The following is a 26,337-nucleotide window of genomic DNA, read 5'->3' as shown; positions in this document are numbered from 1 at the left end:
AAGTAGAAGGGACTTCACAGGATCTTTTGCCTGCTCACAGGGTGAAGGGCTGCTCAGAAATGAGGATCTTTAAGAACACAGGAGAGCTTTCTGAAATACAGGCTGAGAACAGGCAAGTAAGTACCTTTTCAGCAATACCAGTTTGCAGCTGACTGGCAGTGGAAGTTATAAAAAGCTTCAGACAGAGCTTTAGCTGAGAGAGATGCAGGTCTGAATCTAGTACAGGCACTCTGCCTGCCTCCCTCAGCTCATGGGTTTTGGCAAGACAGGTCCTACAGAGACACTTCTCCAAATGTTAGAGAAGTTTTATTGCTTCCATTGGCTTTAGCACCACAGTTGAGTCCCCATGAGCTGGACTCTGGATTTCTCCATCATGGATTCCTTTGGGCAACAAAGATTGCAAAGAATCTGGGATTGGAAGGCTTGAAGCATTTCTGGCTTGCAGCAGCTTTGCAGCAACCATTGTCTCATCTGCGGCACATGGTTAGTCCAAAGAGCTAAATTTGCAATTCCTGCTTATTTATATCCCAGACCTTTTCAACTCTGATGTCTCTTCCCAACTGCTAGTGACAAAGTCACCTGATCCTTTAACTATCTCTAAAAGAAAATACCTATGCAAACTGAGGCAGGCTCTTTCATTTATTCTCCTCAGAACCAGAACATAGTCTGCAGAGTGCAGCCACCAAAAGATGAGACCCAGTAGCTCTCAACTTTGCACCCAGGCTTTCCTGTGAGCTTCATTCTCAGCACATGTGCGTAGATAACCCAAGCCCCATGTTACAAATTTCCAACTTGCCATTAGTGTGATAAATATATCAGAAGGAAAGAAATGAGAATGACTTCCTTCATTAAACAAAGAAAATCAGTTCCTAAAATCACCTCACTGTCCCAACCTGTGTTATAAAAATAAGAACAATGAAAAAAACCTGCAGATCAACCCATGAAGGATACAGAAACTAGCTGATTATTCTGAGGAGCTGTTACCTACTTCTTTCTGTTGCCCTGCTCCCTTAATGAATGTCAGATCTTCATATCCGTCTTGTTTATAAACACAGTTCACTTACTGCCAAGGTTGTTCTTCAATATCTTAGGAAACAGATGCTCCAGGATACCCAAGGACCCCATAACCACCCTTGCCCACCCCTCCCACCCTGGTCTGGGCAATCTGGTTCCGCTCCAGTAATCTGATGTGGCTAGCCTCCCGTGCCTAGTAGGAGGCACCCTCATAAATGTCTGTGCGTAGGCAGTAGAGGATGGCTGCACCCAGCATGAAGATGGCAGATCCCCAGCCCAGGCCATAGCCCCAGTTGAATTCGTGGTAACTCCTCAGCATGCTACTGTCAATGAACTTGATTGGATAGAGAATCAAGGCACAGATCTGCAGCACCACTGGGACAGAGGAAAAAAAACAAGAAGCAAAAAAAAAAAAAAAAAAAAAGTGTTACACTTTCAGAGAGCCCAGAAACATGCAATTCACTTTGCAATTCTTCCCATTAAGGAGAGATTCCAATAAAATACTGATACTTGAGGCATGGAGAATTGTAGTCATCTTTTGGCAGCCCTCATTCCACTTCCCTTTTTCCTCTTCCTTCTAAGCACATAGAGGGCTGCCACATTCAGTACAACAGCAGTGGAGGAAGGCCTGGAACAGACCCACACTGTGATTTCTTCACCATTTTTTAAGCCCCTGTGAATTTTCAGCTTCATAAAACCAAAGTCAAGGGATGAACTGGATTTACACCTCATTCTTTTTACCCATGACTTGCTCTACTACTACAACAACAAGGCAAAATTATTTAAAAATATTTATTTCTATTTCTGTATTTCATCTTGGACTATCCATTTTGCATTAACTGATAGTTCTACCCTGACTAATTTCATGAATCCACGCCCACAGCATTACTGGATTTTGGATTCATTGTGTTATAGGAAACATATACTGGAAACAATTTTTCTTGGCAAGAGTATGAATATTTAAAAAAGTCATATAAGCTCAGAACTGGGGGCTGTTACTCTCTCCTTTAAGTGCAGGGTGAAGTTACTACACTTTCAAATCTGTGACTGACCCACCAAGCCTAGAGAATAGGTATAGCGGGTGGAACAACATCACAGCACTTCTCTGTGATGCTCCTGACACCTTCGCCTTAGGACAACTGTCCTGTGACTTCTGGAGAGGTTTCTGCTAAATAAAAAGGTAGTGTTTTTGAAGGGTTGTGCCTCAAGTTGTTCATTGCTTCCCCTAGGGAAACTTCTTGTATTAGCTTTTCATTGCTGGATCAAGTCTGAACTGTCCCATTTACAGGCAAGAAAGTTCATTGCTTGGCCCTAATATATAAATGGAACAAATTGATTCCATTAACTTAAAGCAAATATATACTACACAGAAGGACCACACATCCCAGGATACAGGATACTAGCTGGCCACAACTTGGTATTAAAAATGAAATATGAATCACTTCCATTCTTCAGTTAGCCTGGAGACACCTTTTTTAGGAACCAATCCAAACCCTGTCCTGATTTATGAACTTAACAGAACTGTACAAAATGAGTCAGGAGAGAGTTCATCCCTTGAAATGGAATCCAAGCAGGCAAAGGATAATCTATTTATAGACGTACCTGCAGCAAAAAGGAGAACAGCAACCACTCTGTAGTACTGCCAATAGATCTCCAAGCAGAATGAGATCAGAGAGATGAGGAAGGACAGGAGAGCGATCATAGCTGCTGTCAGAATTAACACCAGTGTAGCCACTTGCCAGTCTAGAAAAGAGACAATTTGAAAGCAAACCTTTGGTTTATGACAAAACTTAGCTGCAGGCCTTCAGACTACTCCAGAAGCAATTTGACGCAAGCATCCCTTGCCTGGATTTTCCTGTGATCTCCATAGCCATGCCAGTTATTGCTAGAACTGCTCATCCCTTAAATGTTCTGTGTGCCTGAGCAAAACCTAATCCCTACTTCGAAAGTGAGGCTCTTTGATGAGCAGGGGTTTGCTGAAGGAAAAATGCCTAGAAGGACCTCTGACTGAGAGCTTCTGGGAATTTGAACCAGAAAACTGAGAGCATGTGAAACTAGGGGTGGTTCTCACATCCTTGGGAAGGTGACAGCAGAAGTAGTCCTCTTTGGAAAACTAAAGCATTGGAACTTTTGGTTCAGCATATTGTGAAACTGCAGCCTAAGTCAGGCAATTTGAGAATAAAACACAAAAAGGAAAAAAAAATAAAAAAGAAAAGAAAAAAGAAAAAAGAAAGAAAACCAACCCTCTATGTACTACTGGGTTCCAGAGCTAGTAGGACCAGGCTTACATAGCTCATTTCTTAAACTGCCCTTATGGAAACTTCCGAATGAACAGAGCAATAACAACATTAAGAAACTGGAGGAGACATTATGAGTGTTGTCCTGTTGAGAATGTCATGAATCAAGCTTATGTTGGAAAAGTATAGCACTCCTCTCACTAAGTCAGAAACATCTCTTGGGCCAGCAGTGAGTTCAGCCTTCAGGCCTTTTTCACCTTGAATGCTGAGTCCCTCTGGAGTCTTTTACACTCTACCTAGCTTTTTTTTTTTTTTTTTTTTTTTTTTTTTTTTTTTTTTTTTAAGAGAAAGAACAGAAAAGAAAGGAAAAAATGAAATAAGACTGTTTAATTTCTCACCATAAAGCAACTGAATTCAGATTTTTTTCAAGTGGATTGTAAACCAGTAGGCTCACAGCTTTCCACACATGCTTACCAAAAAACACTATACAAATAAAATTCTGTTTTTCTTGGAGAAAAAGACAACTTGAGACAAGTTATTTAGCATGACTTGCTTCACCTTTTTTGTTCATGCTGTTATTTCAGGTGGCTCAGCAGCTAAATGGCCAGGTGACAGCAGGGAGGTGATGGAGGACGTGTTTCTCTTTGGTATCTCCCAAGGGGAGAAGGAAGCTTTGGGACATGTTTGCACTTAGAGGGGGTGGGCTGGCAAAACTGATGCCAAGGCAGAGGTTGAACATCTGAAACACCTGAGAAAGCATTGAGGTCTCTTGAGAGCATGTCCTTGCTCTTTCCATTAGCATCGTTAGGGGTTCAGCACTTTGTGGCCCGCAGCTCACATTCTGTGGCTGAAACAGAGGCAAAGCAAAGCGGTCTGCTCTAGTAGGAAGTGCATAAGGGAGTTTCTTTGTGTTCCTATGGCTAACCTAAATAAATGCACAATATTTAGAGGTTTAGGCTGGGGCAACGTCTTACACATGTGATCAGGAATATTTCAAGTTGAACTGGATAACTGGTTTAACACTAGTACTTTGGTTCTAAATACTTGAGGAATGGCAATTTGTATGAAAAAAGAATCTTTTGTCTCACCCCAGCAGGAATCACATTCCAGTCCAGCGTTTTAAAGCAACAGCACTTTCTACCACACTTCTCATATAATATTCTGACCATCTCTGCTTCAGAGTCACTACAAATGTAAAGGAGAATCCCCATCCCAAGCAAATGGGGCAGCAAGAAGGGAAAACAAGCCAAGTCATGAATATTTTCCATACTAGAGTCTGAGCTCATGTACACACCATGTGAGATGGCATTAAAAGTGCTGTAAACTAGCTCCAAATGAACATGACTTAGGCTGGCCCTGCCAACATTACAGCTGCATTAGCAAATTGCTGTCAGTCTGTTAGGAGAGTACAAGCATCAGCCCAGAGCAGAGGGAAAGGAAAATCAGGCAGAATGGTACCCTGCAGAGTAGTGGTTGTTTTAAAGGGTGGTTGGCAGCAGAGGGAGCAGCAACGCTGGCACAGACCCACCTCAAAGAGGAGAAGGAGGCTGCAGTCTGGGAAAAAGTCAGCCCAATGGGCAATGCATGGAGGAGAGACTGCACTGGTAGCCGAGCCCAGGACAGCCTGCAGCTTGTGCAGGGAGGAGGGGAAAGAAAAGTCAAACAACCCACAAGCGAATGAAGTATCTGGAAACAGCAGCGCTTTTCACTCAGCCTTTGTCACCACAACAAAGGGCTTTTCCCAGAACTCCTATTAATCAGCAGTTAATAGCATGATGATGTCCCCAGAAGCCTCAGTCCCACACTGGCAGAAAACAGATGAGGCAGCAGCCCGGAAGGTGATGGAAAGGGACATGTGAGGAACGGGGCAGGACATCTCATATTCCCTTTGGAAAAATCTGGCAGGTCCAGCTCAAGACATTTAAAACCTGAAAATCCCTTCAGGGTCAGCCCTACCATCAGGAAGCTGAGTCTGCGCAGATGTGTCCCAGGTGCAGCAAGGTGTGATATGGAACACATAGAGCCTCCAATCCAACCTTGGCCAAACATCCCATCAACATCGGGTACTTGCCAGGCTCTCACTGATGGTTCAGCAACAGGAAAAAATGCAATAGCAGGAAGAGCATTGCCCATAGAGAGTATAACCATGCTGGGAAGGGCTGCCATTGCTACGGTGGAAGCAGGTTTCCACAATGCAGATGGGCCTGCCAAGCATGCATCCATCTGCCTCTGCTGAACTGCTGCACAACACAGTAGCTGTCTGTCAAGCACCACGTGCCTCCTGCAACTGTCCCACACATGCAACAAGAGAACTTTATGCAGTGCACTGAAATCTCATCCTTCAGATGGGCTGACTGTCCTGGGAAGGACCTATGTCTGTAGGCAAGAGGAAGTCATATGGTCATAGCAGGGGTGATGCAGGTACCTATTGCATCAGTGAGGGTACAGCAGGGCTGTGTGTGTCTCAGCACAGCTGTCCTCAGCTGTGCACCCATCACCAACCTTCCCTTTGCAGAAAAAAACATGTGCCTGGGATGCTCGGAGAAAAACCCTGCATCTTACACATGCCCTCATCTGGCCAGAGCACCCCAAGTAGCATTGCAGTAACTCTAGGGCTGGAGAGGACCTTGGACAGGAGATGTGAGCCAGGGAAGCACCTCCAGGAAGAGCTCAGCCACTCTCTGCCTCCCTGCGGGATGGCACAACTGCTGCTACTCAGCCATTTATGGCAGCATCTGGAAACGAGCAAGAAAAACAAACTGGAGACCTAGTGCAGCAGGACCGGGGCCAGGGATTGTAAGGAGCTGAAGTCCAGAGAAGAGCACCAGCAATCACATGCAAACCCCCAAGAGAGAGCACCCTGAGGCTCTCCGTAGGACCCAGTAGCCCCATTCAACCCTGTATCTGCAAAGAGACACCAGTGTGCAAAAGGAGGTGGGGAAGGCTGCAGAGCTATATGGAACAGAGACTTCATCTCTGCTTAATGTGGAAGAGACTTGGGCTCTGTGAAGGCATTTATAATAGTCTTGCATAACACCTGGAAAGCCCTGGAAAGGATGAAGCCTGAGCTGCCTCCTGCTCCTCCACAGCCTGACCTGGGCTTTCCCTGCCTTGTGCCCCAGGCACTATGCAGAGCAGCAGGGCTCCTCCAGCATCTGGCATGCATCTCCTTGTCTGGGGAGGATGGGGCATTCTTGTGCCTGCACCATCGCCCACCCTCTGACCCAACCCCGGATTTTCTGGCTGGGGGAAGGGGCAGTGCAATGCCCTGTTCGGATACCACTGTGTGCCACTTGTACATCAAACAGGGCAAAAGCTCTGCTGGAACATGCCATCAGACACAGCTGCAGGCACTGGGCAGAATACATGGGTATATGGGGGAAGATGAGTCATATCTGTCTGCTCATGTGCCAGCATCCCAAACACTGTCTGTCTGCAGCAGCCCAAGAATTGCCTTGCTCCCAAGGCCACGTGCTCCTCCACACCTGCCTGTTCAAAGCAGGGGCTAGTTCTACCACTTCCAGGACTCCAAAGGAGAATTTGTTGTGGGAGCAAGCACAAACATAAAAGTAATTAAGGCTGAAGAAAATGTAGTGAGAGAATTCGAGCCCCATCTGCAGAGCTTGTGGGAAAACCCAGAAATGTTTTGAATCCCATCCAATGACTAATTACCTTCCCAGGGAGGGAAGACGAGCTGGTGGCAATGAGCTCTGAAATCCCTCTGGGAAAAGCACATCTAGACCCAGCTGTCAGGGCTTATGCCAAAGACAAAGAGCTATGTTTTCTGATAGCAATGGGTATGGACTATTGGAAGAAGCCACCAAGAGCAGTGTTGGATACACTGTTTCTCCCTGGTCTTCAAATCACAACCAGCTGCCTTCCTAAAGGAAATACTTCAGCCAAACCTCCCTTAAATGAATACACTTAGAGATACAGGACGAAATCATGGGATGGCTAAGAGGTGAACAAGTAGCTGACACCTCCTTTGGGAGCTCCACTAAGGTTTCAAGGGTCACGGGGGAGTATCCCGCTAAGAATTTGCCTACAGTGAAGAGCCTTTATGTGAAACTAAGCCATATGCAGTGGCTAAACGGTTTTCACCAGAGGCAGCCCAGGCATCCCCAGCAGGCCAAACATCAGCAAGCAGCCCCTGAGGATGCTCTCCCAACCAGGTCTTGGCAGAAAAGAGGCTGAAGTCAGCCCCTCTGTACCTTCTGTTCCGAGCAGTAGCTATACAGCTCTGCTTTAATTTGCGGTGGGGATGGAGACAGGCAGTTGGAGTATACATCATGAGGGGGAGCTGCAAAGGGAAAGGTCAGTACACGCAGCGAGTCCCCATCTGCTTCCGTGCCCTCCTGCTGCACAGTCCCCTGCCTTCAGAAGAACAAAGGATGTGGCCCCGTTTCCCTGGTTGAGTTGTTACCAACAAAAGATGGTACAAATAAAATAGAAGCAAACAGCATGTGTTGGCCCTCCTGCCTGCCTCCTCACTGCGTTGCGTGCAGCTCTGCCGTTGTCCCCTGCCTCACTGAGCTGGTGGAGGGGGTCCACGTCCTCTGGGCCCAGCTGCCTGGAGCATCAAAGCCATTGCTCTGCTGTCCCAGCTCTGCCAACCAACTGCTGCGGGCAGGAGGCGGTGACTGTTAGCCATTGCCCAACTCGAGGCAGACGAGGAGGGGGGTTCCAAGACACCTGCACCCCCAGTCTTACTGACTCTGTTGGCATAGCTGAGCCACTGAACTCCATGGCAGCTTGCAGCAGAGCCGAGGATCACTTTCTCTCCTTCAGCTCTGCAACAATGCCACTGGAGCTGCAGTTTTTGCCCATTTCTGCCCTAGCTGGGAAGATGAGGCATCAGCATAGACTTACCTCCTCATAGCTTCCCTTAAACATCCTGCCATGGCCACAGTTTGGGGCAAGTGAACCCTTCAATGGCTCTCCTTGGATTGTGAGCCCTGGGAAGGGCAACATGAACATCATATCCTGAAGCTGCCTCCTTGTGTTGTCAGTCACCTGGATCCAGTGACCTCCTTGGCAAGAGACCAGGCCCCTGTGAGGGGTGGAAGTGAGAGGAAGCCCAGATAGCAAACACTTCCATTGGACTCATTTTCTGTGGGGTTTTGGTGTTGAGGAGGGAAGGGCACAGGCAAGGATTGAGGGATGAGTTCCTGCTTCCCCTTGCAGAAATGCACACTCAGTAAAACAGGGTGGCTTTTGACACACAGCTGCAAATGCAGATGTTGGGAGACTCTAGCAGAAAGTGGAGTTTCCCACTGCCCCTTCATCTGGTCCACTTCCATCTCATGGTGCAGCCATGGCCATCTGCTGGGCATTTCTTCTAAGCATGAGAATCTGTCTAGAAGGGTCAGGTCTCCATGCGGTCTGAATGTTTTCTGGCGTTGGGGCTCAGGTTTGTCCTGGGAGGGCATACACAGCCAGCAGAGCACAGGACAGGGAGCCGTGCAGGCTTAGGCACACTGCTTCACACTCTTCCTATAAGAAGGGGGTCTCTCCATCTCAACTTTGTACCTCTACCAAGCCCAGCAGGCACAGATGTGTTGGCTCTTAATGAAGATTTGCCATGGCATGAAAAACGCATTTGAAAGCTCTGTCTCTAGGTTTTACAATATCTAAAGGGTTTCCTATTGTAAAAAGATGAGGAGGAAGCAGTGAGTCAGATCTCCTGTTTGTATCCCTGTCCCAAAGCTACAATGCAAGGAAGAAAACGTGCCAAACCAAATCCTGTTCACTGATCGATAGTCACAGGTGGCCTAAGTGAGACAAACAGATGCAGCAGCAGGCGAGAGAAACAAGACAGCTGTTGGCTGACTATCTACATCCCCTCTTTTTCAAAAGAGAGTGACCTTTCAAGGCATCCTGGGGTAGCAGCTCCCTACATACCAGCAGCACATCTGGCCTGACCCATTTGGTCTACTGAGCTGGTCTAAGTTTGGGCTTCCTCAGCTTCATCCTCCCACTCACAGTAAATGAGCAGGAATGTCCTGCATGAGCTCAGTCTTACCAGTGGAGGGCAAAAGCCACTCATTAGCTTGGCAACATCATCTCTGACACCCCTGGAGCACAGCCTGGATGTTGGGGGCACGACTACAAGCTCCATGCCCCAAAATATGCACAGATCTCCTCACAAGCATGTGCCACACTCCAAAACTCGCACAATGTCTCAGACCAACAAAGCTTCACCAGGTTTTGGCAGTGTAAGGAGCAGGCCTGAACACAGAGACCTACTTGGTAAGAGCCTGACTAGCATCAGCGATGCCTAATGGGAAGTGCACACTGCCTCCCAGTCAAGAGCACATGCCAAACTCATCAGTGTTAGTTAAGCCTGAGGCCAGGCCTGGAAGCAGACCCAAAACTGTGTAGCCGTTGGCCTACCCTTTCTCATGGGCTTGCCCATGGAGCTGCAAAATCGTTTTCCAAAGAAGAGGTCAGTCTCCTTATTCCCCAGTTACAGGAGATGAAACAGCAGCATGGAGATCTGAGCTACTGTGCACGATGCAGCTGCTCTAGGGCTGGACACTCCACCCCAGCCTCAGAGTTCTGCCCGCTACACCATGCTGCCTTGTATGATGGAAACATCTGACCTCTTCACCTGGGTCTCTCCTGCTAACTCAACTCCCTCATGCGCTCCCCTCATAACACTTCTGCACTGTGTTCTCTCTCTTCTCTCAAGGTTTGAACCAGCTCCCACAGCCCAGGAGAAGCCTGGACCAACAGGGATAGAACTGTGGGCCAGAGACAGGGACAGCAGCCCAGGGGAGCAAGGCTAGGTGAGGGGACAGGAGTCTTCTTGGGATGTGGCCACTAGCAGAGCAGCAAAAAAGGAATACAAGTGGAACAGAGAGCAAATCCTGAAAATTCTCCATACAGAGCAGCATGGTCCTGCTCAGCATCATGGAGGGGCTGTTAGGGGCTCCTCAGGACAATCCTGCCGGGGGCAATACCTGTGTCCAGCGTGGTTCTCCTTTGCCTGGTCTGGTCTGCTCCAATCAAGAAAGGTCTGGCACATCTCCCATCCCATACGCTCCCCTCTCACAAACTGCCAAGCTCCACAGCTGGGTGCCCTTCTCACAGAGCCCAGGACAGAGGGCCAAAATCCTCCTGGGTGCAAATTTTGAGGGGAATAAGTGCACCAGGGAGAGCAGTGGCAAAAACACTGGCAGAAGGAGACTCAGCCTGACTGCCCATGCTGGTGATCCCCTCCCTCGAGCAGGATGTTCCCATCTCTCACCTGTCTTGAGGGTGGACAGGCAGTGCCACATGTCTGTGGACTGCTTGCACACTTCCCATAAGGACAGCGAGTAGTAGTCTGAAGTGACCCAGGCAGGACTCAGGAGGGCCACCACATCCAGCGCCAAGCCAATGAAGATGCAGCAGAGAGCAATGAGTTTGAAGGGACGGAGGACGTATATCTCATCCGTGGACATAGTTCTAACCAGGGCTGGGGCAGCGGCACTGTGCAAAGTTTTTGGGTGCTCTCACTCTGCGCAGCCCTGGGCGCGTGCAGCCCCCTGGCCCAGCTCCTCTGAAGCATGTATTGAATCAGAGCAGACAAGTCAGCAAAGCAGTCCAGGGAGGGGAGCGTGGAGGCAGGGCAATTCTGCTCCATTCACTCCCCTGCAACGTGCCAGTGTGCCTCGCGGTCCTAAAGCCACCAGGGTTTGGGGGAAGCAACGATGGACACAGCAGCCTGCCTGTGCACTGGCTGCTCCCAGGCCCTCCCATGCTCACGCACGCCCCTTGTCCTGCTCTCCAGACCAGTTGCGAGGTGCTGCACAGCAGGTCCGTTCCCAGCAAGGATTAGTTGTTAATAATCACTTGGGCTGTGCAACCCACCTTGTTAGGAACGGGGCTCTTTTCTGTCAGGTATCCTCCCTCTCTTCTGCAGCTCCCTGCCCCTCATCTCAGCAGGGATGCAGGAACCCTGCTGTGTCTATAAACGGTGTGCTCATGCAGGCACATCTGTAGCTCAGCAGCACATGTGCATGTGGAGCAGGCTGCTGCATGTGCCTTGTGCAGCACGTCTAACGTGGCTCCATCTTCCAGGTATGCTGTATGCAGTGCTGTCTGTCCATGCAGCGGCCTCCCTCCAGAACTGTGGTGCAGTTCTTACTCCCAGCTCTGCCTGGAACCACCCAGGTAGAAAGTGAATCCCTCTCTTTGAAAGAGGTGAAGCTAGGAGAAACTGAGGCACAGAGGGTACCATCAACTTTCCAGGGCCAGATTTCTCAAGCATAGCTGCTGCCTTATGGGCATCACCAATATCTGGCATGGAGGACAAAGAGCTCTTGAAAACATCCCTATAGGACTAGGCTATGTAGCTGAGAGTCTTCAAATGGTTAAAAGCAGCAGCTTTGGGGAGCAGTGGCCCCCTGCCAGCCTGCAACATATTTCACAGGCCACAGTGCACCATTCCCATCTGCTTGTAACAGAAGATAGCCTGCAAAAGATGACACCATTTGGTGAACAACTTCCTGCAGACCACAGCCTGGAAGAAGGATTCCAGGTTTTGCAGCTACTTGAGCAGTCCCAGGCAGCTCCTGGCAGCCATATGGCTCCCACATCTTTCTTGGGCAGGGGTAGTGAAAGCATTGCTGCTGCTGAACTTGGCAAAGCCTGAAAGGTGCCTAGGGAAATCCACATGTGCCAGCCTCAAACACCTTCCTAGAGTCCCTCTGGGACCCTGCGGGACATACAGCCCTGTCAACAGGCACTGTCATAGCAGACATAAGGAGTACAGCCTTTGTAGGCAGAGACAGTTCCCAAGGGCTCAGGTGGTTTATCCTGTTCTCTCAACCCTCCGCCCAGCTCCCCCACTGCCAGGGTCCTCTCTCTGCTATCTTTCTCCACACCTCACTGTTGGGGCACAGCCCTGGTGTGTGTGTGGGGGGGTAACAGCTTTACCATGGTCAAGATCAAGCATAGCAGCATATCCATACTGTGGGGAAGAGCATTCAGAGAGCTCCATATCCCACTGGATGGAGCCAGCAGCATCCAGACAGGCCTGTTGGTTCTGTAAACTGTAGGGAGAGGAGCAGCAGTGGAGAGTACAGGGAGGAGAGGCAGAAAGGGAAGCAGGTTTTCCTTAAGCAATACTCAGTGATAAGAAGCTGGCAGTCCTGCTCATCCCCCCCATCCCTCCCTCTGATTCACCAGAAATGACTTACCGGCTTGACCTCAGACCTGCATCATCTTGCCCACTGATCTTAACTCTTGACTCTTGACTGAACTTGGCCATGATGTCTTGGTCTGCCCTGCTTGCCTTGCCTGGGTGCTGCAGGACTGGGTCCTGGCTGGTAAGATCCCAGCCTTTCGGGAGCAGCTGACCCTTCCTGCTCCTTGACAGGTGACAGTGGGCAGGCTGGCTTTGGCATTCATGTTATTTGGGGCAAGCAGCCAGCAGCAGCTGGCCCAAATTCTAGCTTCTTTCAGGCCTGTTATCAGGCATGCAAGAAGGCCAGACTTCACAGCTCCAGAAGGTGTACCCAAAAGCCTGCCAGTGACACAGCCTTTCCTTCCATTCCCTTTCTTCCAGCAATGGGAAATGCATCTGTTTCCTAGCAAGCACAGAGATGGTCACTCCTGCCTCACTGGTGTGTTGCACCAGGTTGTTTCAACGGCACCATCACAACGGTGTGTCCAGGACTCAGTGAAAGACAGTGAAGGGAAGAGCAGTGTGGATTCATGGAGCACCATTAGGGGAAGGGAGAGCAAGGCATGTCTCTCTGACCTTCCAGGCCAGATGCACGTTTAAGGAGGTAATCAGTACAAGCTTTGAGGCCTTTAGGAGAGGAGCTGGGAGCAGCATGGTCACGAGGGTAGCTGCTTCCACTAGGGCAGGAGCTGGTCATACTTTATCTGCTCAGGCCTGGGCCAGCCTCTGCTAAGGTTTTGTATTCCAAATGGTTTGTGATACTGGCACAAATGGAAAGAATGAACTGTAGGCAGCTGCACCCCTGACGGCCATGGCAGCTATCAGAGATGGGCTATCAGGTGTCACAAGCAATTTTTCCTGCTCTCAGCTTGGGGCATGCAGCTTTCCTGCCTGGGTGTCTCACATGCAGGACTGCTTCACCTCCTGGAAGGGCAGCCCTAGTGCCAGTGAGGATCGCTGTTCTGCTGCCTGGCACTGCTGGGGAAGCACGCGAGAGTGAGAGTCTGGCTTGTGGCCTGGGACAGTGCCTGTGACTGCACATGGCTGCCTCAGCAGACGAGACAGTTGCTGTACCCACAGGGTCATTTATGTTGTCCTGTAGGGAGCTCTGGGCTGGCAATGGTCACCCGAGATGAGGGACAGAGAACACTTTTTAGCTTGGGTGGTTGTGACCTCACATATTGAGCCTAAGTCATAGCTTATGCTACTCTGCTCCCCTCCACTTCGCCCAAAGTCTAGCCACCTTCTCAGGGCCTGTACCATTATGGCAGGGCCAGCAGGTGAGCCAGGGAGGTGACAGTGTCCTGGCAAAGTCACTCTTTTCCATGTAAGGGGACCAAGTGCTCAGCAGAACAGACAGGAGTGTCAAGAAGCTGAAATTAAATTTACCTTAGCACATCTCACACATATGAGAGCCCCTGGCTCCTTTCCTCTCAAGGACACCCAAGGAATAGTGCTTCCCAAGCCCACCAAGCTCGACCTGAGCCCAGGGACCTGGCTGCTGAGGTAACAGGAGTTGTGGCATTAACCCATCAGATCAGTGAGTGCTATTCATCATCCTGTGTCACCACAGCAACTGCACCAGTAGTACCATTACTGCTCTTCTTGTTTGATGTTGGATAGTCGGGAGGTGGAATCAGAACTCCCTGCTCCCTGGGGCTTTAGAAATACAGTGCATCATATTTCTTCTGTCCAATGGCACAGCTGCCCCATATAAGCTTCTTCCTGCCTTGAACAGGAGAGCAATCAGTGTCCTGAGCACTGTCCATCCTGCTGTCTTGCTTCACACCTGTGAATAGTCTGCAACCCCTGTGCTGTGTTTGGCCAAGCCAGGCCATGGACCAGCTGAAATCTCTAAGTAACCTCCAAATGAAAGGAGACTGTGTGGAACCCAGGAACAAGTTCCAAAGTGCTGAGCTTCATCCCTATGTTTCATGATGTTACCAACAGCCCTCACTGGATTTATGGCCTTCCATGTTTTGGCAAGCCTCTCTGTGTACTTATTGTAAGACAAAGTAAATTTGAAGATATTTGACATTACATATGATTTTTTTTTAGCAATTACAATACAAATGTAAGTTACACTTAGCAGAATATGGCAATTCTAATACACAGTTGAAGCCCAGTACAAATGTGGATTCCCCAGATGCTGGGAGGAATACATGGAATACAGGAATTCTTTTGTTGTTCAATTTTTATACTCTATGTTGGGCTAAGCCATGTATACACTCCCCCCCACCCCCCAAGCAGGTCTGGCTAACTCAGGGAGACTGTCACGCTCTTTTGATTAACTCAGGGAGAAACATTTACACAACCAGCTGATCCACTCCACTGTGATATAGTCAGTTGATCCACTCAACTGACATAGCTGTTTATCTAAAACAAAGCCACTCTCTAGTCCCCTTTGTGTTGAGATAAATTCAGCTTTCTTTGCAACAGCTGTAGTCAGTCACTGCTTACATTCTTCCCCAAGCTTCACGGGCACCTCGCCCTTGCCCATCTCCTCTGACTCTTCTTCTGCTATAGGGGTTTATTTGTTGGTCACGTGCCACCCCTTGCTCAGACCAACATTTAACAATTACTAGTATTGCACAGTCAGTCTAATCTGTTAATTGTATGAATGACCAGCCCTCTTGCCTGTGCACCATGAGGGTAGGAACCTGAATATATATGGGAAAACAGAAATTTACCATAGTTTTGTATTTGACTGAACTTGAGTTAATATTTCATGCATGTGCACTACTCAATTTTTAAGATCACAGATCAATATCAAGGTTGAAACAAATAATATTACAATGATTATTAACAGCATAAACATAGGATGTAACATCAGTCACAATACATCGGCAGCTTTTGCTGACCAGCCTTTAAAGGTATCACGCCAGTGATGTTCAGTAAGACTAGTTTCAACTTCTGCTCACCAAATCAGTCCATTATTGTATACCATTTTTACTCCTTTTTTTTCCAAGTGTTTTTCAACTTCATACTGATGTTGAGTAACTTTGGTGTTTTGTTTGAGAAAGCCATCTAATTAATGTAAGATTACTCCAATTACTACTGATGTATTAAGCAGCGCAAAATAACACATCTTTTGTTCAGTCATCTGAGAAGTCATCCAGTAAGCCTGCTTGGTGATTTGGTCAAAAACATATGTAACATTACAATAGTGAATGTTGCCTTAAAATGTCTGTAGTACCTATTTCACTCTATCGTCAAAGCCATATGGAGCTTCCTATCCAGTGTTATCATATATAGTTACATTTACTTTAACTTTAGATTTTAGGAGCAGTGTAACATTATTGCCTGCTATCAGTCCTTGACCTTGTGCTATTACAGATTGTATTCCTCTTGTAAACATAGTTTTAAAGATGGATTGTGACTTGTCTTTAATACTGGAGTTGTTCCATGGGCAACGTGAAAAGGCGGAACCTGTTAAAAACAGGTTTGGGGTGTATATTCCAGTTATCAGTGTTCCCACGGTGATAAGGTAACACTATCTTTTCCTGTAAGAGAAGACACCTAGGTCTTGGACGTAATTCAAGCCTCAGTTGTGGTTAATTTACTCCCTCTAGTGTCTACAGCATCCCATATTCCTTTTCCTTTGTAAAACAAGAGTCACCCAAATCCATCTCTGAGTTGGATGTTTAACCACAACTACCCTTCCAAGACTTCAACAGGGTTTCACTTCTGTTTTAACAGTCATTTGTGCAGCTACTGACAGGAATCCCTTATCTCTGGGACTTCCCTTGGGAGTTTGTTGCTTATTGAGCTGACTTACACCTTCCCACAAATGGGATCCCCACTTAGAAGTATTAATAGATACACTCTTGTGTAGCTGTTGTTTTATTAATCCATTACATCTTTCTACTACTCCATTATTGGAGGTTGATATGGTAGATGCAAAGTCCCAGGAGGACTTGAGCCCAGGATGCCTAGCCAGGGCAGGTTCCCTGCAGGATCTGAGCCCAGTGAAGCTCATGATTGTGTATGGGCCAGGCTAGGAGATGGAGGTTCCCTCAAATCTCCATACCCATGTTTCACCTCTTTCTTTTCCCAGGCTTTCAGCCACGGATGCCAGCTTATTTGCAGTGGTTTGGTTTCCCTGCAGTTATTAGCAGGAAAGGTTTACTGGGAGAAGCTGACCCTCAAGTCTCATTTTCGCAGCAGAGCTGTGTGCTGGTAAGGCAGTGCTTTCAGCAAAGCAAATTGCCAGCTGATGCCTTCCTTCTTTGGAGGGCTGGTGCATGTGAGCCTAGCGGTCCTGCCTGTGACACAGTATCTGGACTTGGGCAGAGGTGACTTGCTCCTTGCTTGAGCCCTGAGAGTGATATGGACTGAGGTCTGGGTGCAGGGCTACATGCTCAAGCAGGAGCTACAGGATGGGGCAAATGAAGATGTGTAGGAGAGAGAAAACCAAGACTGTTCTTTGGCCCTTGCTCACTTGATGTAGCCACCCTTTTAAAGGAGAGGGGAAGGGGTCAAAAAGCAGTGAGTCTAAGTGAGTTTGGTGGGGAAAAGCTCTCTGTATTTTTGTTGCCATACAACTCAGCCTATTTTCTTGAGAGGGATGGGGGGTGTGGTAAATAGCAGCCCGTATTGTGGATGCTTCTGGGCTAGGTCCCTGCAAGATTGGCTCTTTCACACTTGCCCCTTCCCCTTTCCCTTAAGAAAAGAGGTAGGCAGGGAAAACCCAACACAATTTGTTCTTTGGCCCTCCACCCATCTCAGGAAAACAGTTGTGCGGGGACAAAAACACCCCAGAGGGTTTCTGCTCCAGCAAACAAGGTGTTTAGGCTCTGCAGCTCTCACTGCTTCCTCCTTGCATCCACAAACAGAGGCTTCAGCTCTGCATCACGCTGGGGCTGCCCCTCTTGTTCACCTTGCTCTGCTGCCTCCTGCCCTTCCCCGTGGAAAAGACTACTCCAGTGTATCAAAAGGAAAGGTATAGTGAGGGCATTGGGATGTGGACTGGAACTAGCAAGAGCCATGCAACCACGGTTCTGAGAACTATTAGAAGAGGTTAAATAAACCACACACTGAAGAAAACAAGTGCCACCTTGCCTCAGTTGTGACTAGCTCCAATTTTTATTTTCAAGAGCAAGAACAACACAGTGCAGTGCTACCATGCCCAGTTCCTGCTCCTCTCCCCCCCTGCAGCATAGCTCCCCATGGAGAGGTATGAGGGATGCAGGGAGCAGAACGAGCTGGCAAACACAGGCCCATGTCTTTCTGCAGTTGCTTCTCAAGGAGTAAATGAAGATGAAAACAAGTGCCTCTTCCTTTGGACAGGGTCTCTAGAAAACAAGATCACTTATTCCTTGCAGTGCTAGCTAGAGCCCAAAACAGTGGCCTTGGCAGGCTGGTGGAAGAGTGGGCAAGAAGTGAAGTAGTAGTTGTTCTCAGCAACAAGAATATAGGAAAATAAAATGTATTTTGATAGAAATAGCAGGAAAGTAAACTACAGACACTTTCCCTCTGTCAGCAATAGCGCTAAACCACTCATTTTGCCCTGAAAGTGTGTGGCTCAGCACTCTGTGTTGGTGCCCCAGCTGCAGCAGCCCCAAACCCTAGCTTCAGCAGAGCCCAGAGCTTCACTTCTCTGCACTGATGGTGCTGCCAGTCTCAGGCCCACAGGTAACCCCATGACTGCACAATTCACACGCAGATGGCAAGACCTGACACTTAAGCCACAGTCAGGCCAGCCAAGAGTACTCCCAACTTCACTAAAAAGCGTGGGGCATTGAAGCAAAACTTGTCCCACCTCATGGGTGCCCTAGGGCAAGTGCAGATGCCTGCTCTCTCCAGCACGTTCAGCAAAAGGGGTTCGGTTTGTCAAACAATCTTAGGTGGACATGGTCAGGACAAGACATGTCCCTGAGGGCTGCCCATTCTGGAGCTCTTGCTTCTTTGAGCTTGGTGGCCTTTCCTATGGAGAAAAGACACTGCAGCTGCTGCCTCGGCGGTGCAGCAGCCTGCAGTCATTGTATGGCCCCCAAAGCAGCCCACCACTGACCACCTCAGACATGAGAGCCTTCCTATTGCTTCTAAGATTGCCCTGCCTGCGGCAGGCAGCAAATGATCTCTGCCAGGCTCTCCTGCTCTGATGCACTGGGCACAACCAACTTTTGGGGAACAGAGTGCTAAAGCCACCTTGGCTTTAGCTTTGGTCACTCATCACTTTGGGGCACTTGCTAAACAACTCTTCTTGCACCTGGATCCTCCCTCACTACTTCTACCAACAGAGCTGTGCTCTTCGCCAGCAGCTTCTGGCATGTCATTGCAAGGACCCTGCATCACCTGTGCTGAAGAAAAGCCTTTCATGAGTAAATGAGAGTGGAACTGGGGCAAGGCCAACATGGCTTGCTCTGGTGCTCCAGCTCAGGCTCTTGCCCTGCACAAACCAGTCTAACAAACACTGGCCAGGAACTGGCTTCCTGCCATGGAGGAGGCAGGGATCACAGCGGCTCCCCAAAATGACTTGCCTGGCAGCATCCAGAAGGCAATGGCAGGTGATATATTGGCAGCCCCATATTTAGCACCACTCCAAGATCATTAACACACCTGTTGTGTGCCAAGTACAGTGTAACCCCCTGCTCCCTACCTCCTACCCCAAAAGCCTGAGGAGCAGTGGGTGGTCACAGAGCACCAGCAATGGGCATATCTCCCTGACACAGACACCCCAGAGTAACAAGGATATCAGAGGAACCAAGGCACCTGCTGCAACATATCCATCCTACTTATTCAGTTGTCCCCAGGGTTGGCCACATGGGAAATATCATCAGTGGCTGGATGCTGGCAGCTGTGGAGCCATCCTTCTGCACCGACTCACCCCAGGCAGCAGCAACCAGCTCCCTGGGTGGTTCACTGGCAACAGCAAAGGCAGAGGTGGGGGAGACCAGTGGAGCTCCCCAGAGCGCCTGGCTCCCAGCATAAGGATGCTTTATGCAGACACACAGAAAGTTGGAGAGAAACATCTCTGGTTAGTACCAGTTGCATTCTCCAGCCTGGGGCACATGGAAGCTCCCTGAGAGATGAAATCGCTCTACCCTATTCCACAATGTGAAAGGAAATAGGTTCCCCTGGAGCTGCTGCCCAAATCTTCAGTCCTAAAATGTCAGCTGTACCAAAACCTCAAACTAAGCAGCCTAGTAATTGCCCAAATCATACAGTTGCTTTTGTTGCTCTGTTACCTCCAGGAAAAAAAAATGAAGCAACTTTGCACCGAGTGTCAATATGCAACACATTTATTTTGGACGATAACTCCTTCCTGACTGATGAGCGGCTAGGGAAGATGCTTAGGGCATCACAGCTGCTGGCTCCCTGGTGAGGAGAAATAATGCTGGGAGGAGGAGAAGGGCAAGGAGGAGGTTGGGTGGCCTTGGTAGCCACACAAGGGAGAGCCTGCGCCTGCCACCCCTGGACACCAGCTCTATGTGTCCCACCAGGCCAGGCGGCACCCTCTGCTCTGCAGCTCTGCAAGTGCACCAAAATAGGAAGGTGGTTAGAAAAAACAAAGAAAAAGACATCGGGGTAAGTAATTACATGTGGTTATCTTTTTTCTTACTGCAGCCCACACCACTCTTCCTGCCATAGTGAGTTTGTACAATAGTTAAGTGCAAAATGACATACACGATGAACACGGCTTTGCTATCTCGAGGTCCCTCTTGCCCCACTTACATTATCAACTAGATAAAAAGGCTGGTTTCATTGCCTCTGTGTCCCTCATGTTTATTTTGCAGAGTGTGTGGAGAGCATCCTGAGAAATGCTTGATGCTCAGAAGCAGAGTGAGGAAGCCCTTATGCCTCTGTCTGATATTAGGTTTGTGGTACCTCCTGCAATGCCAATGGAATTATTCCTATGCTGAAATGCTTTGTGGGCTCAGTATGAGATAGTAATTTCTGCCAGGTCGTGCCCCGAATGTACATCTGTGCTTTGATTTTGGTAGGTGTGCAACATCACATGTGCCCTGCGCATGTTTGTGTGTGGTTTTTTTGTTCATGTGAGCATGTATGTGTGCATGAGTGTACTTGGCTCCGTGCACATTTGTGTTTTTGCATATGTATGCTTGTGTCTGTGTGTATTTTTGTTTGTGTGTACATGAGTGAGCACATGAGTGTGTCCCTGCACGTTTGTGTGTGTGCACATTTGTGCATGTGTGTGCCTCTCTGCATGTGGGGGGGGCAAGCACCTGTGTGCATGTCTCTGTGTGTCTCCGTGTAAGTGCACACGTACATGAACACACATGCGTGGATTCAAGCACACACACAGACACACATATACTTGCACATATGCACACACAATTATGCATATACATATGCATGCATGCACAGGCACAAAAGCACATTCATGCATGTGCCAGTAAAGAAACTAACTTTTCTGGGGGAACCAGAGGGCACATGGAGGGCTTGGGTACACTGAAAGAAATACAGGGGCTCTGGGGTGCACTTAAAGGCAGATGAAGTGGCTTTGAGGAGACTGAAAGGCTGAAGAAGGCCCCTGGGGCACTGAAAAGCACTCCTCTTGAATGAGGTTTTTTAAACTATTCCCATTGCTCTGTGTGAACTTTCATATGTTTGGAAACATAATGCTTCCCTCATATTAGCGCCCTGGTCTGACAAGGATACAGAGCTCAACCAGGACAGCAGCTTAAAAGGGAATTTAATAAAGATATTAATAAAATTACTTACAGGTCTGTGTAGGGAGGGTCACTCACACCACAGCTGCTTGAACTGGCCACCTCCCAAAACACTACCCTGAAGAGATTTGAAGGAGGCAGAGGGTTGTCAGCACCCAACAAGACTGGCTCAGTTGTCTTCAGTTGTTGATGTGAAGAGGAGAGAAAAAGGAGTGTTAATTCTATCTATTTTCTTCATACCACGTACATTTTTCTTCCTTAGATAATATAAGCCATTCAGGATATCAGTCTTGGGGTATTGCATGTTTGTTCTCCTCATCTCTAAATTTTCAGATAATCCAAGCCATATTGTTGAATGATCCCATGTAATATTCCCCCAAACATACATCAGTGTGAGGCCCAAGTGTCCCCTGCCTAGTGACAAGAGTCTAAGGTGGTCCAGGCCTGGAGGGCTTGAGCTATGCAGCATCAGCCCAGGGAGGAAGCACACTGGTGCGCAGCCCTGTGCATTTCACAGAGCCGGGGAATCCAGGGCTCCCTGTGTTTTGGTTGGGCTCCGGGGGAAAAGAGGCCCTTTCCTTTGGGTGGATCTCCCTCTGGTGGGAACAGGGACCTGGATGAGGAGCTGACCTGCTTCCCCAGCCTCCTGGTGACCTGCCCTTCTCGGTGAATTGTTTCTGTTCAGCCTTGTTGCCTTGGGAATGCCGTAAGTGACTTCCATACCCAAGGCAGCAGTATTTCCACTTTGTTGTTTTTGTTTTTGTGTGCTGGCAGCAGTTATTTGTTTGTGTTTTGAGTATTTAAATAGAGGCTTCTGTGCCTTGAAAATAAGCTTATGTTTGTTCCTGGAAGTACACACATCAGATGTCTCCCAAGGGATCCTGTGACATAGGTTACAGAAAACTGCCTGCTTTGAGGTAAAAGCGAGGGTAATGCTTGCTGAAGTGACATTCATGCTAGTTGAATATAAGTGCTGTCTTGACTTCTGTTGCTTTTTTACCACTGGTGGAAAAGACCTCCTCTTTTAGCCATGAATTTCTTCAAATCCAGGCTGTGGGGCAAGCAGGACATTCCCTGTGCAGACTAAGGTTGTGACAGGGGGAAGAGCAAATAACACACTGTGTTGGAGGGAAGGATCTCCTGAGAGAGAAAGGGAGGGCGTTGATGCCATAGGACTCCTCTTTCCAATTCCTAACTTTAATATATAACCCACTTTCTGAAATACAGGACAAGCGCATTGCCCACCATTCAGAGTAATAAAAAATCTTAGTAATGCAACACCTTATAAAAGCAAATAAAACCCCCACAACTAGAAACAACCTAATGTGAAATGCTAACCTGAGCCTATGTGACCAGATACCAAAATAATGGCTGATAGGGAAGAAAATGTGCCCTCTGGTTCCTGCAGGCCCCAACTGCATTCAGGTATACCCCAGGGACTGCTGTTTGTGTGCACTGCGGCTCTCTGTGCGCATCTCAGGACCTGTCCATTTGTCTTCTGTGGTACCCTAGATCCCTCCATGTGCCTTTTTGATCTACTTTAAAGTTCTCAGTTTGTCTTCTGGTACACTCTGGGGCTCCCAGTTTGCCCTTGCTCCCTTCAAACCTCCTCTCTTTGCTCTGTGATTTGTCCCAGGGCTTTCTGTTATCCTTCTGGTGCATCCCAATCCCTCTGGTTTGTTTTTGGTGAACCCCAGAGCACTCTGATTTCCTCTGGTGTGCCCCAGAGCCTTATTCTGGTGTGCTCCAGAACCCTTTGCTGGCTTTTTGGTGCACTGAAGAGTTCTGTTTTCTCTCTATTCCCCTCAAGATCCCCTCATTTACAGTTTTGTATAGCCCAAAGCCATCTGTTTGCCCTCTGGTCCCCTCAGGATGCCTCCCTTCGCCTTCTACTGTGACACAGCCCTCTGCCTTTCAGAGCTCTAGATGCACCTAGCACTCACGATTTGCCCTCCAGTAGACCCCAGAGCCCTCCATTTGCCCTGTGGTATACCCAAGACAACAAAACTCACACCCCAAACAACCACTACAAGGATAATTGAAGGAGCCAGAGGATTGCTAGCAATAACTGGATTGGCTCAGTTGTTTTCACTGCTTGGGAATGTGGAGGAGAAAGAAAGAGGGTTTTTAATTCCAGATATATTTTCTTCATACAATGTCCATTCCCCCCCCCCCCCCAAAAAAAAAGAGGGTGATGGAAAAGTATAATTAGTTCATCTGTCAGGATGGAGACAGTTATGATGTTGTTGAAGGGAGGTGGAATGGAAGGACTACAATAGAAGGGCCTGGAGGCAGCAGCCTCCTCATCTGCCTCCGCAACTGAATTTGTGCATGTGCTTATGCGTGGATCTGCCCTGGGGAGAAGCTCTTGCTCTCTCACGAGTGGAAGAGCCTGGGCAAAGCAGTTGCTGAGCTGAGATGCTGAGCTTTTACAAGGTGCTGCGGAGGTGCCTGGTCCCAGCAGAAAGTACCAGGCAAGCCACTGTAGGGGAAGGGGGCTCTTGGCCATAGCACTGGGGTTTCAGAAGGCTGTAAAGAAATCACTGGTATGTCACTCTTTCAGCTTTACTTGAGAGATGGAGTGCTGCATTTGTGTGTATGATTGCTTAGTTCCCCTTAGGATCTGTGGGTATTTTTGGATTGAAGGGATCTGCTGCAGAAAGGGAAGAAGAGAAAACATGCAGGTGGTGGTGTGTCCTTGAGCACTTCCACCTGGGAGTGCTGGCCTCTGCACTTTGGGAACCTGGACTGAACTGTTTGTCCTGCTCTATGTCCCTGAGCAGGTTGTACGGTTAGATTATAGCTAAGTGTGTGCTCTGCAGCACTGGATTCACTGAATATGAATCAGCAGCTCAGGGGTCCCAGTGACCTAGTGCCTCAGGCTTTGGGCTGCAAGGCTCTCTGCAGAATTCTGGCTGATCACTTCTGGCTTTTGAGGTTTTACAGTGGAGAAAATCCCCACTGTAGGCACAAGGAATAGAGATATTTGAGGAAAAGAAATCATCATTTGTCAAACTCATCTGAAAGGCGTAAACATCTAGGCAAATAATGTATCATTATTTTGAAGAACCACCGTCAAACACTGCCCTTATATTTAGCTTTCAAAATAACATTGCTTGGAGATCTTCATTTGCAGAGGAATTGGAGTCCGTAGTGCCTGTGCAGAGCTCTGACATCTGTACATGCGAATACTGGAACATCCTCTCACTCTCAGGACAATCCTGATTCTTTTGAGGGCTAAGTTTTCCCCCTCACCTGTGTGTCCCTAATGAAATAACATCCACAAAGGGTGAAGGAAGAGGGCAGTGTCTTTGGGGAAAGCACATCAAAGGGGTGAACTAGTAGCACAATAATGCAATGAGGTGTGCCTGAGGTGTGGATCTGTCCTCTGGCAGGGAGAGATGCCAGCAATGACACAGCCTTTCCAGCACGCTTAGGTCCCAGCGTGCAGCTCCATGGGATTGGCATGGCTGCACCGGCTCTGTTCAAATAGCTGTCTCTCAAAGGGAGGATGCCACCTTTCCCATGCTTTCTGGAGCTGGTAGCTCTGTGTTCGTAGGTTGAATCTTGATGGGGACTTTTCCCGTGGCGTTCTCAGGTTCAGGATGGTCTGTGTTACCAAGGAAGAGACTAAGCATTGGGTATAATTTTCCAGGGTTTGGAGAACTGATATAAAAATAAAGCTTTTGGCAGACATGGGGGGACCCCTGCTTCCCCATGCAGACCAGAGAACTCTTCTGCCCTTGCTAGCTGATTCAGACGACTGCCTTCCCATGGGGACAGCTTGGTTCATAGGCATGCCGTTCACCACCCTGTAATTTTGCACTTAGGCCGATTTGCTAACAGTGTTTCTGTGGATTCCTTTCAGCCCTGATGAAGGCTGAGGATCTTTTCAGTTTTACTGAAGAAGGACAGTGTCTTCAGGAAACCAGAGCAGGAACAGTGATATTTTGTGGTAGGGGTCCATGAGTGGTGGAAATGCATAGAGTAGGGAGGGATGATTTCCCAGATATTTCTGCTGGGTCTGAGTTAGACAAAGGAGGAGTACAGTTTGCTGTAGTGTGAAATTCAGGCTAGGCTCGCTCCTTCTCAGAGCCTCCCAGTGCCCACAAACTAGACGAGGTCTTTCTCATAGACTCAGGATAGTGAAGGTTAGAGACTGCAGGCTTGCCAGAGCCCAGTATCTCTGGCTCTGCGTGTTAGTGAGAGGAAAGCTATTAAGGATACAAGCTCCTGAGAGAGATGCAATTGCTCTTCAGGAAACCTTAGGGATTTGCAGCCTGAGAGAATTATAACATGCCTTAAACAATTATTCATATAGCAAATCTAAAATTTGTAGTGTCTGGAGGAGTTTTGAAGAATAGTTTGCAGGCTCCCTTTTTGAAAGCACTTTTGAAAGTGCTTGTTTAAAAATATTAAGCAGAAAACAGTCTGGGTTCTGTCTCCATTACAGCATTCTACCAGCAGTGTCAATACTGGCTGGTGACTGTTGTCAAGTGTCACACAGTCTGTGTTGGTTCCAGGTTTGGAAGGGCAGGAGCAGCTTCCTTCCAAAAGCAGCGGCCAGGCAGGCACGCTGTAAGGAAATGGATGCAGTGTGACACCAATTGCAATGTGGTGGTGATAGAAGCAGACTAGTTTTTCCATAACATCACATTTTTGTCCCAGAATCTTGAAAGTCCCCTAAACATCTGCCTCGCACTCCACACTGCTGAATGCGTTGAAATTAAGAAAATAGCTTTTTGAACATAAAGCCCGAGGAAGCACTACTGGCTCTGAGACACACCTCACCCCATCACTACCACCGAGCTTGGATACGTGTGGGTTCATGCTTGTTCTGATGTGCCCTGCAAGTGGTAGGGTTCGCCTCATGGGTAGAGGAGCAGGGCAGGTCTAAGGACAAGCAAGTAATAAAAAGTGAAGGAGAGGGGTCAGTAGCACTGAGAGCAGCCAGCACTGGCCTGCAGCTTGGGCGAGCCCTTGGGAAGAAACTGTAGCTGGCTTTTTCTCTGGAGATTCAGGCTGATGTAGGGAGAGCTCCCATCTCCTGCTGAAATCAGTGGGGCCACCAAGGTCTCGGAAGAAGACTGATAGGTCCCAGCTCTGACTAATGTCAAACTTGTTGCATTTCAAAGGGTGGTTTGGGATTCAAAATAGACGCTGCAGTGGTGTCTGAACCTGCCTGCAACAGGAAGCTCTCCTGCAAAAGGAGTTCACAATCCAGTTTCGCTTGGCTTTATTTTCCATACATCTCCAGGGTTGGTTTCGTCAGACACTA

General features: G+C 48.3%; 1 protein-coding gene across 1 annotated transcript; it reads right to left on the bottom strand.

Annotated features, from left to right (window-relative positions):
• Nucleotides 1–1,207: 1,207 nt before the first annotated feature.
• On the bottom strand, nucleotides 1,208–10,696 carry LOC134145457 (transmembrane protein 47-like). The gene is made up of 3 exons (XM_062584978.1): nucleotides 10,501–10,696; nucleotides 2,617–2,757; nucleotides 1,208–1,389 (listed from the first exon to the last, which is right to left on the bottom strand). Exons 1-3 carry the CDS (start codon nucleotides 10,694–10,696, stop codon nucleotides 1,208–1,210), a joined length of 519 nt encoding a protein of 172 aa, XP_062440962.1.
• Between the last annotated feature and the right edge of the window lie 15,641 nt (nucleotides 10,697–26,337).

This window comes from Rhea pennata, chromosome 11 (genome assembly GCF_028389875.1).
Source record: "Rhea pennata isolate bPtePen1 chromosome 11, bPtePen1.pri, whole genome shotgun sequence".
Taxonomy (NCBI): Eukaryota; Metazoa; Chordata; class Aves; order Rheiformes; family Rheidae; genus Rhea; species Rhea pennata.
This window is presented reverse-complemented; position numbering and strand designations above follow the sequence as displayed.